Genomic DNA, 10,864 nt, shown 5'->3' with positions numbered 1-10,864 from the left:
TGAGTAGGGTATACTATTTATTAGTTGAAGCAAAAGTTACAACCAAATGTTGTGTTACAATACATCAGCTATGTTGAAAACAAAGGCAGAATAACATAGTGACCCACAGTATACATAGTGTACAGTACCCCTAGTGCTCCATGTATAGATGTACAGTCCTAACCACATAGCAACCTACAAAACAAGACCTTTCAGTTGCTTACATTTTAACACCTGAAACATTTGGTCCTTTCACCATAACGTTTCAATAGACAATTTAATATTAACCTATAGGTCTGTGCCAAAATTTTCCTATTTTACAAGGGTACAAAGCAGGGAGTTGATATACAGCATATGGTGACCAAATCTCTGAAGCAATTCTTGAAACCTGACAAAAACAAGCTTTAAAAAAATTAATGTAGACAGAAATTAGCCTTGAAATATCAACATACCTTAGAGATCCTACTGAGGATATATGCAAGATGCATACAAACCCACCCTAACGCTTATATAGTTGTCTACAAGAAAAAAGGTGGTAAATGTAAGGCTATGGTTACTGTATAATGACAAGCAGCTGCCTGTGAAGCTGAGCCTGTGACCTCTCCACAGTAAAGTGGTCACTCCTCAGTCCTGYGTTTGATGTAGCAATCATAGGAACGTGGCATGCGGCCAAAGCTGSAGCACGCTGGCTCGATGTTGATCTCCTCTGGAGGTTTGGTGCCGGTGAAAGTGAAGCGCTGCAGGAGGGAGGTAAAGAAGAGAAAGAGCTCCACTCTGGCCAGAGCCTCCCCAGGACACGCCCGCTTCCCTGAGGGAAAAGAGAAAGGATAGAGGTCATTGTCAGTCAGCTGAYCCTATAACTGAATTGAAGTTGACCAGAGGTTCTCAGGTTTCTTGTTAAGTTTTTTTAAATGAGTGGGGAAACCCTAGGCTGGTGGATCAGGCTAGCTTCACCAGGCTAGGAAAGGCCCAATCCTCTCATATCTTTTAAAGTTTTTTTGTGGATAGGATATAGAGAGATACAGGAAAGTTATTAGGAGTGTGCTGAAAAGCAGCGGGTCAGATTCAAACCAAACCCATGCTGGCAGCGGAACATAGTACCTCCAGAGAGGCAGCGGCTTACTGTAGACTGCAAGACCACCCCAGGCCACTAGGTTTCTTGTTTTTAACTCACATAATCCACAAACTACTTGGAGCATGATCTTACCCACTCCAAAAGCAAAGAATCCATCATTTTTCTTAAAGACTCCATTTTCATCCAGGAAGTTCTCTGGGTCAAACTCATCTGGGTTTTTAAACAATTTGGGATCAGCAAGCACAGAGGACAGCAGAGGCAGGACCATGGTACCCTGAAAGAATGACAAAATACCACCCATCACTTGCTATGAAAACTGCATGTTGATCCGTAAAATGTAAATCATCTTTTTTAAACAACAGTTCCACCACGTCAAACAAGATACAGTGAAATTTAACATTCAGTGTTGGTACAGTTACATAATTGTGGTCACCTRTGGAATGTGGTAGTTGTAGAACTCTGTATCTCTCATCACTTTGTGGGGTACAGACGTAGGACTGAGGTCCATGTATCTCTGGACTTCGTGAATGACAGCATCCGTGTAGGGCATTTTAACTCTGTCGTCAACCGTGGGCACTCTTGAGCCAATCACCTCGTCTATCTCCTTCTGAACACTCTCTTAGGAAGATTTWAGTCARACTTTACAWTACGTTSCACTGATACCATGTACAGATTGTTGTTGGAGTTAWTACATGTCACTACATCGTAATAACACATTTCAAACAATTCATAGTCCAGAAATATACTTTTTGGGGGATTACAGTGTTTTCTAATAGGTCTAGGAGARTTGGACGCAATCGATAAAGACTTGGGTKGCAGGGTACCTTGAATGTGAGGGTACTTTATCATCATCAGAAAAGACTGTTTTAGGGTGGATGATGTGGTTTCTGTTCCAGCAGCAAACAGGCTCCATGCAGTCATCACCATATTATCATTGTTGAACTCAGTGTTGGGATCATCTTTGTCCTAAGAGAAGAGAATAAGTCACCATCAGTTATGTAAGTAAACAGCGACATCTGGTGGCTAGTTGTTGCCATCTCCACATACCTATTGCCACTAAATACGTTGGAAAACCAGACATTGGCCTCTCACTTGTCTATTCACTCATGATAGCCAAACCCACATAAGTGGACATGGATAGTGTCTAATTTCCAGCACATTCCATATTTTCATAATGTGTAAGAGGTTCACCCTCCAATGTGAAGGATCATGCTGTGTGTCTACCTCCAGCATTTTAACCAGGAAGGCCCTCGATGAAGTCCCTGAGGTTCAGAGGTGTCAAGGGTTTTAAGACGGATTCTGGCTTTGCCCTTGTATGTAAGCTTTGGCCTTGTTTACGACAGCAAAACATCTATGGTGTTGCTGGAAAGCCCAAAAGATTCTCGCGACATGTTGCCTAGACATCATGAAAAATGAAAGACGTGCTAGGACAGGCATTTGTTAGTGTGACAAACAAATTATGCTTTGCGTCATGCCCGAGCAGACCACTTGATAGCATCAATTGTTATTACTGTTCATCAGAACATTCAAAATGTAAGCCAGCGCCTCGCGCGATTCCCGCAGTTATCACTGGTGTTACAGAGAAGTACAACCAAGATTGTATTATCTCCACAACGAATGAGACTACAATTACGTACCAGCCTCCATAGGCTGGGCTGAGACATTGAAGTAGCATCAACAGCCTTTTGATGAGCTGAAACATTGGGTCGTCATGTTCAAACCTGTCCCCAAAGACATGGAGCAGATCACATTGCCAACACACACTTGCAAAGCAATGTCTTTGGATTGACAACTGAATCTAGATTAGAGAAGGAAGGCAAGAACACACAAATACTTTTAAAATACCGTGATTGTTATCCATATATAATATTGTTGATGGTGAAACTTTTAGATAAAATAGCTGTTGAGAAGCAACAACTCGTTTTTGCCATGTATTTTAATGTAAAATGTACCTTTTCAATGACATGTTACGTGGAAAACCTTGCTGAAGATAATATACTGAGAATTATGTATACAGTGTGAGAAGCGATTACAGAATAAGTATCTCATTACACTATTACAAAACAAACTTACCCATGGGTCCTTGGAGGAGAGGCAGTCCTGGCAAAGTGCTCTGTCTGGTTTTGTAGTACGGAGGTTTAATCAATGGGACTTACCATTAGGCACCACATCAAGGCGGCCGGCTCTGAGCTGGTCATGAGAGGGTATTTGTTGTTTGTAATTAAATCATTCAAACGCTTTGCCCGCTCAATGCACGAGCAGCGAGCGAAATATCATAAAAAACCCATAATGACCCATAATGACAAAGCAAAAAAACAAGTTAGAATTTTAGCAAACCCATAATGACAAAGCAAAAACAAAGTTTAGAAATTTTAGCAATTTTAAAAAGAAAAGTTGAGACAGTAATTACATACACTTACGCGTTCAAAAGTTTGAAATCACTTAGGAAAATGTCCTGTGTTTTGAAAGAAAAGCAAATATTTTGTCCATTAAAATAAACATTAAATAGGTCAGAAACAGTGTATCTCATGCCCTGACCTTAGAGATCCTTTTTTATTCTCTATTTTGTTAGGTCAGGGTGTGACTAGGGGCGTAGTCTAGTTTTTCATTTCTTATGTTGCCTGGTATGGTTCCCAATCAGAGGCAGCTGTCTATCGTTGTCTCTGATTGGGATCATATTTAGGCAGCCTTTTCCCACTCCGGTTTTGTGGATCTGTCTATGTCTAGTGCCTGCGAGCACTACATTAGTTTCACGTTTTGTTTAGCACTTATGTTTTCTGAGATGTCATCCTCTATGCACGCTGCGCCTTGTCCATCAATTCAACCAACGATCGTGACAGTGTAGACATTGTTGAAGTTGTAAATGACTATTGTAGCTGGAAACGGCAGGTTTTTTATGGATATCTACATAGGCTACAGAGGCCCATTATCAGCAACCATCACTCCTGTGTTCCAATGACAAACTTGGATTAGCTAACACAACATATTAATTTAAAAGGCTAATTGATCATTTAAGATCATAATAATTCGAATAGAACAGAAATGATGAGATATGCCAAGAACTGTGCGTTGAAACAAATGGTTAAGTGAAACTACTAGATCATCAATTAAGTTGGTTCATCGTTTCAGACACATGCATGATCTGATTAGTCTGTAAAGTACCATTGCAATAAATTTACTTAAAAGCCAAGTTCAATGCCAGTGGGTTGACAGACCATAATATTGTGACCATAACATGAACACCAACGGTTCCAAGAAACCCCCTAGGATTGTGTGTATAAAGAGAAATTTCAAAACATCTTAATCATGAGCTATTTCATAAATGAATTGGCTGTGGACCCTGGGAGCTGATTTATCTAGAGATGCGTTTAAATCACGCTACAGAATGTTTTATGATTTCTCACTGAGGTAATGGACCATTCATGCACCCTATTAAGAAAGAGTACAGTTGGGCTCGTCCATCTCCATGGATTATGATAAACTGGGTGAGGCTTTTTCTCATAGAAATAATGGCAAAAGTCTAGAACCAAGCCAAGTCCCAAAATAGAAATGTTAATGAACAGAATTATAAACTTACCTAATTTATGCATTTAAATTTGAATCGAAAGAAAAAAAAGTTAGTTTTACAGACAATGCTTTTATTGATGAAAAATTATTCTAAAAAAGGTAAGGAACACAGTTAAGCTTACTTGGTACATCGTATCTCATCATGCCCATTATTGTGGGAGGTTGACGGGAGAGAGATAATAACAAAACCAGTTATATTGCCAATCATTTTGCAGATTTTTATTTACAAAGAAAATTGTATTTACTGAGCAACAATGTAAACAGAACATTCTTTCCAAACAGCTATGTCCAATGATTGATGATCATGATTATGAGCAACAAGATCTGCTATTTTAGTCTGCAAACCGGTGTCAGTGGATGGTGTGTTAAACCCTATTGAAGTCATTACCTGATGGTAAATCTACAGTTATGATACTTATGGACAATTTTTTGCTTCGCTTGCTGCTCCCAGTTTGCAGTTCCATGAGATTACATATTTAATTGGTCGACATGAAAAGGGGATGTTTCCAAATGTATGGAAGCATGCTAACTGTCCTATTCCAAAAGACTGCAAAGAACTGCATTACTCCTGCCAAATAGTCGACCAATTAGTCTACTCCCTACCCACTTCAGTAAGACATTGGAGGTATTGTGATGTATGACAAATATGGGCAGACATGGAAAAGAATGTCTGATTAACAGCCTATCAGCATGCTTATCGCAAAAAACATTCCACTACCACTGCATTTGGTTGACCATGACTGAACAGGGCTCATGCCTATGGATAATCAGGTTTTGTGGGTTCATTTTAGGAATTTCAAGTGCAGCAGTTTATTTAGTGGATCATGAAAATAATTTTGACAAAATTAATGCATTATGGTTTTAGGCAAGTTAGCATTGAATTGGGTAACATCAATCTAACTGACAGGAAACAGTCCACCTATATCAATGGTTAATTTTCTTCCCCTCCTGTGTTAAACTGTGGAATTACCGCAGGGCAAGCTGCCTTGGGCCACTTCTCTATTTAAATATACCAACACCTTCCCTATGCCTTAAGCTGAAACTTCAACTACTACTATTTGCAGATATACTACAATTTATGCAGCAAGACAATCGTTCAACAGGTACAGCAAGCTTTACAAGGAGTTTGAGAATTTATTAGGGAGTGTTTCCAACGCAAAACCTTGTTTTAAACACCAGACCTAAGTATCTTTCCACTAGGAAAAGGACAAAACAGCATGATACAATTAAGTATCGGAGAGTACAAATTGGAAGAAGTGGCAGAAACCAAAACTATTGGGAGTGCAGCTAACAACTGCCTTCATGGTCATCTCAAAAAACTTAATCTATGTTTAAAAAAAAAAAAAAAAAAAAAAAAACGCATGCATAATCAGAAGAAAGCTAAATTATTACCAGGGAAAAAATGTTCAGGAAATAACACAAGCAATTAATTGGGAGTCAGGTGAACTACTTTCTGTGGTCTGGGAAATGCATCATCAAGGGAAGTTAGGGGCTGCAGAATGCAGCAGAACAAAGCAGAAAGGATTTTGTAAGGTGGAAGATATGGTTTTCTGTTGCAGTCGATGCGCAAATTTCTTGGATGGTCATCAATCGATTTAAGATAATTGGAAAGGAACATGCTTATTTTATTTTCATAATATACATAATTCAAACGGCCAATTCTATTCACAAAGTATTCAGTTGGTAGAGACCAGAGCATCTCCGTAAATACTAGCGTAATAGATTGTCCACCTATCTATGCGTTTGTCAAGACACGAAAAGGAGAAATAGGGCAAAAGTAACTGAATTTCGAGTTTAGAGCAATACAAGAAATGAATAAATTAACTGAGCAACAACACAGAAACCTTTCAAATACTATAAATTTAAACATTATTTTTAAAACTATTTAAATAATAATACTACTAGAAATGTTGTGGGCAATAACGTAGCATGAAGAATAATATTGTCTTTAGAATTGCGATATTATTGGGTCATTAGTTAGTATATTATGTATGGTGTAATGTGGTCGTTTATATGGGAATATGTGTTCGATTATATAAATGTATTTGCAAATGGGTTTAAGGACTCTTGAAGATTAGTCCAAATGTGGGAAATAAAAGAGATCAAATCTAAACAAGACTCCACTAGTGCAAGTAACCATGTCACAGTAATGTTTCATGATGTCCTGGCGACAACGTTCGATTAGAGTTAGCTGGTAAATTGCTCTAGGCTACTTACTCTCGATTCAGACACTGCTCCGTCTGAGTGTGGCCAGAGCACAGTAATAACTGCGACAAATTTACGATAGTCTTAACACGCCGTTGATAGTGGCCCGTGTATCAGTAAACTTGCCAAGTAATAAAACGATATTGTGCCTGGCAACACAACAGTTAGTCACCAACGTATCTGCTATGACATAAAAAACAGCTAATCAAGCTCTTGCTAGGGGATAAAATGGTCAAGTGAGATGTTATTCTCGTCAGTTTTTGGTTGTCTGGCAAGTAGCTAGCAACAGTTACTAGGGCTTGACTGCTGGTGTGATGGTAGAACGCTGGCGATGAACCCTACTCCTTGGCCAGAGCGTCCAGTATGCCTCTGAACGCGTAAGAGAAGCGGACAAATCTGACAACACTCTGAGGTTTACGACACGCCCAGAGGCGCCCTCCCTGCTCTTCAATGAAATTTAATTATAAACACCACACGTAGTAAAACCAGCTTTATCTTGAATGGGTCTTTGATTGTTTAGAACATGTCCTTACATGTGGAATCCTTAAAGAGATGGGTGGGGCTTAGGCTTAACGAAGGTGTGAACGATGCTGAATGGGTGTAGACAAAGAAGAGCTCTCAGTAGTGTAACCAAAACATTAAAGAGCCATTTCTGCTCATAAGTGAGGTTTACAATGTTATCAATTATTCAAAGCAATAAGTTACTTTCCCATGTTCGTAGGGTATGAATATACACATTTGTAGCTCTGAGTCTCTACTTGTTATTCCAATGTAACATTTTTTTTATCAGGATAGAATACTTTATTGACTCATTTCAGCCTTTTCATTTTTTATTCATTTGGTGAAATAATTCTAAAAACATAATTCCACTGACATTCATGTGGGTTCGCTGTGTGTAGATTCCGGTGAGCACAAAAAAACACGAATCTCAATTGTTTTAATCCATTTCCCCCATTAAAATTCAGTCTGTAGGAGCGCAACATGAATGTGGAAAAAGTCAAGGTGCTGAAGTACTTAATGAAGCAATGTATGGTATTAGTGCACGTGGTGCTGCAGACAACTGGCAAATTGTCTCAACCACGTGATTGAAGCAGCAGCAGACCAAACATATAGACATAGGTCTCTCTCAAACGCCGGTGATTGAAGGCAGCAGCAGACAACCTATAGCATAGTGTCTCTCTCCAACCCCGGTGGATGAGCAGGCATCAGACAACCCTATAGCATAGTGTTCTCTCAAACCTCGGTGATGAGCCAGCATCAGACAACCTATAGCATAGTGTCTCATCTCAAACCCGGTGATGAGCAGCAGTCAAACGCAGCCTATAGCATAGTAGGTCTCTCTCGAAACGTCCGGTGATGAGCAGCAGCAAGACAACTATAGCATAGTGTCTCTCTCAGCTCCCGGTGATAGCAGTCATGCAAGACAACCATAGCATAGTGTCTCTCGTCAACCCCGGTGATGGCAGCACAGACAACCTATAGCATGAGTCTCCTTCAACCCGGGTTGATGAGCAGCATCAGACAACCTAGCATATGTCTCTTCAACCCCTGGTATCAGCAGCATCAGAGAGGAGCATGGATCTCGCTCTGTATCCCGGGTCCCATCTTTATTTAGATGCAGGAGTAATCACAGGGCCACAGTTACAAATCCACTTACTCTCTGGGTTGCCTTAAGTAATGGATTTATAGTTTGCGCATAAAAGCTGTAGAACCTGGCCCTTGCCTGCCAGCCTTGCCTCGTTCTCTCTTCTTTGGCCGTCTCTGTCTGTGCCATGTCTCAATCTGTCTGTGCCTGTTCTCTCTGTCTGCCTAATAGCGTCTCTCTTTCTCGTTGTGCACTCAGTTCCATTCTGAATGTATACAGTGCCCCTCCGCTGAGTGTTTATGTCAAGAGTGCTGTGGGATGCAGACTTAGTAGGAGGGAAGGAGCAAGGCTTAGCGCGACAAGGGCCTGAACAGTTTGGATAAGTTCAAGAAGGGATCTCTGTTTGAAGGAAGTGTGTCGTATCTAATACATATACAGTACCAGTCCAAAACGCATTGGACACCTACTTATTCCAGGTTTTAATGTTTTACTATTTTCTACATTGTAGCAGTAATGTGAAGGACATCAGAACTATGAAATAAGCACACATGAATCATTAGTAACCCAAAAAGTGTTGAAAACAAATCAAATAATTTTTATATTTGAGAGTAGCCACCCTTTTGTGAAAAAACCCTTGAATGAGTAGGTGTTGTCCAAACTTTGACTGGTACTGTATATGTGTGTGTTAAGGATTCAACATTTCCTAGTAGTATTGTCCAAATGGTGTTCCATCTGGGCTGCTGCCTAAGGAATGTGTTGCAGTGTGAGATGTGGACCGAATCCAGACAATTAAAACGGAATTCAAACAATAGTTAAAAAGTATTGAACTTATCAGTAGGAAATCAACTAAATGTATAAAAATATGTATTCATTTGCCCAGGGTTTATCATGACATTGAACAGAATTGCCATCAGTGATTCATTATTTCTGCCCAACTTTCTTTGAAGAGCAAGAGAATTCCTCCCTGTCTGTATTGACTGTATGGACTTGTGCGCCGCTATCACTTTGTGTAGCCGTTAGCGATGATGCTAATGAAAAATCTCCCGATAGATGGAAAGGCCTTCCCAAAAACATTCTAAATGAAATGTTAACTACAAAGTAGCCTCTGTTTACCAGGCAGAATATCATTGTTATTTACACCAATCCAGTGGGTATTAGTWTTGTAAACTCTACCCACGTGTGACAATGCAAATGTGTGCTACAAAAACATAGCTAAACAGCCTCTTGCTAGGTGCACACTGGAATTAAAGGGTGACTACACACTAAAATGTTAAAACATTTTCCCAGTCTTCAAAAGTGGTCTCCTGATGTGGTTTAAGTATGGTTGTTGACTTAGATTATCCAATTTGTATTTTTTTCGATTTTTTTTTTAATACGTGTGATTTTCAGAGTAAAAAACAAGGAACCGAAAAACAGAACCAATTACTGAAATTTGATTTTTTTTATGGATTTTTTTTTTAKGGCTGTAATTAGGATATGGGCCGAGCAGCACCTTTTGTCTATTTTCCTTCCCAGCCCCACTATCTCTCTCTCCCTAATATCTCTCTCTTCCCCCCCTCTTCCCCCCAGTCACTCTTTCTCACATACATACTAACCAGGATCCCATAGGGGGACTTTCTCTCAGAACCCATGCATCTGTTGGAGGGGGGAGACTTCTCAAAGTTCTATTACAATGCAAGCCTACAGATAGCTGTCCTTAGAATGACACGGTAGCGCTTTATGATGCTGCACGTTTAAGACAAACTGTCTTGGGTGTGATGTGCCTTTTTCTAAATACAGCGCTTTGTTTWAAAAAAAATCCAGCTTCAAAATCTCCCTCAGCCTTTTCTTAACCATGAGAACAAACCCAAATACACACATTCTCATTAGTTCAGAGAACGTTGGACCCTAGTGACTACCAGCGCTGTGAAGAACTGTGAAACCATTAAACCCACCATGTTGTTTCTCCCTCCCGTCACTACAGAGAACTCTGAAGGCGTCTCCCTCCCCCTGGGCAACTCCAAGGACTTCATCATCTCCTTCGACCTCAAGTTCACCTCCAACGGAAGCGTGTCTGTGGTGCTTGAGACCACGGAGAAGGGCGCGCCCTTCATCATCCACTATGTCACCTCCGCTCACCTCATCGCCTTCAGCGGCCGCGACATCACCTACGGCATCGGGCCCCGTGCCGCCTGGTCCACGGTCACCCGGGACCTGCTGACCGACCTGAGGAAGGGTGTGGGCCTCTCCAACACCAAGGCCGTCAAGGCCACCAAGGTCAGCACCTTCAGTCTTAATTGTGTAGAGCAGGGCTCTCCAAACCCCAGTTGATTCAGTTTATCAACCAGCTAATTATTAGAATCGGCTGCGGTAGATTAGGGGTGTAGTGAAAAACCCTACAGGAGGGTGGTTCTCCAAGAACAGGGTTGGAGTGAGAACCTACAGGAGGGTGGTTCTCCAGGAACAGGGGTGTA

The 10,864-nt window shown here is 40.6% G+C and overlaps 2 protein-coding genes across 2 annotated transcripts in view; one reads left to right on the top strand and one right to left on the bottom strand.

Annotated features, from left to right (window-relative positions):
• Positions 1-17: 17 nt before the first annotated feature.
• Positions 18-2,449, bottom strand: LOC111981946 (cytochrome P450 2M1). The gene is made up of 5 exons (XM_024013448.2): positions 2,279-2,449; positions 1,879-2,020; positions 1,488-1,672; positions 1,187-1,328; positions 18-787 (listed from the first exon to the last, which is right to left on the bottom strand). Exons 1-5 carry the CDS (start codon positions 2,285-2,287, stop codon positions 597-599), a joined length of 669 nt encoding a protein of 222 aa, XP_023869216.1. The 5' UTR covers positions 2,288-2,449; the 3' UTR covers positions 18-596.
• A 7,355-nt stretch (positions 2,450-9,804) lies between these two features.
• The window catches only part of glceb (glucuronic acid epimerase b), a 6,579-nt gene continuing 5,519 nt past the window's right edge, over positions 9,805-10,864 (top strand). The window contains exon 1 of the mRNA XM_024011456.2: positions 9,805-10,667. Within this exon, the coding sequence (XP_023867224.1) occupies positions 10,347-10,667 (321 nt within the window). The 5' untranslated portion in view covers positions 9,805-10,346. The remainder of the gene's footprint in view (positions 10,668-10,864) is intronic.

This window comes from Salvelinus sp. IW2-2015, linkage group LG20 (assembly GCF_002910315.2).
Source record: "Salvelinus sp. IW2-2015 linkage group LG20, ASM291031v2, whole genome shotgun sequence".
NCBI classification, from domain to species: Eukaryota; Metazoa; Chordata; class Actinopteri; order Salmoniformes; family Salmonidae; genus Salvelinus; species Salvelinus sp. IW2-2015.
This window is presented reverse-complemented; position numbering and strand designations above follow the sequence as displayed.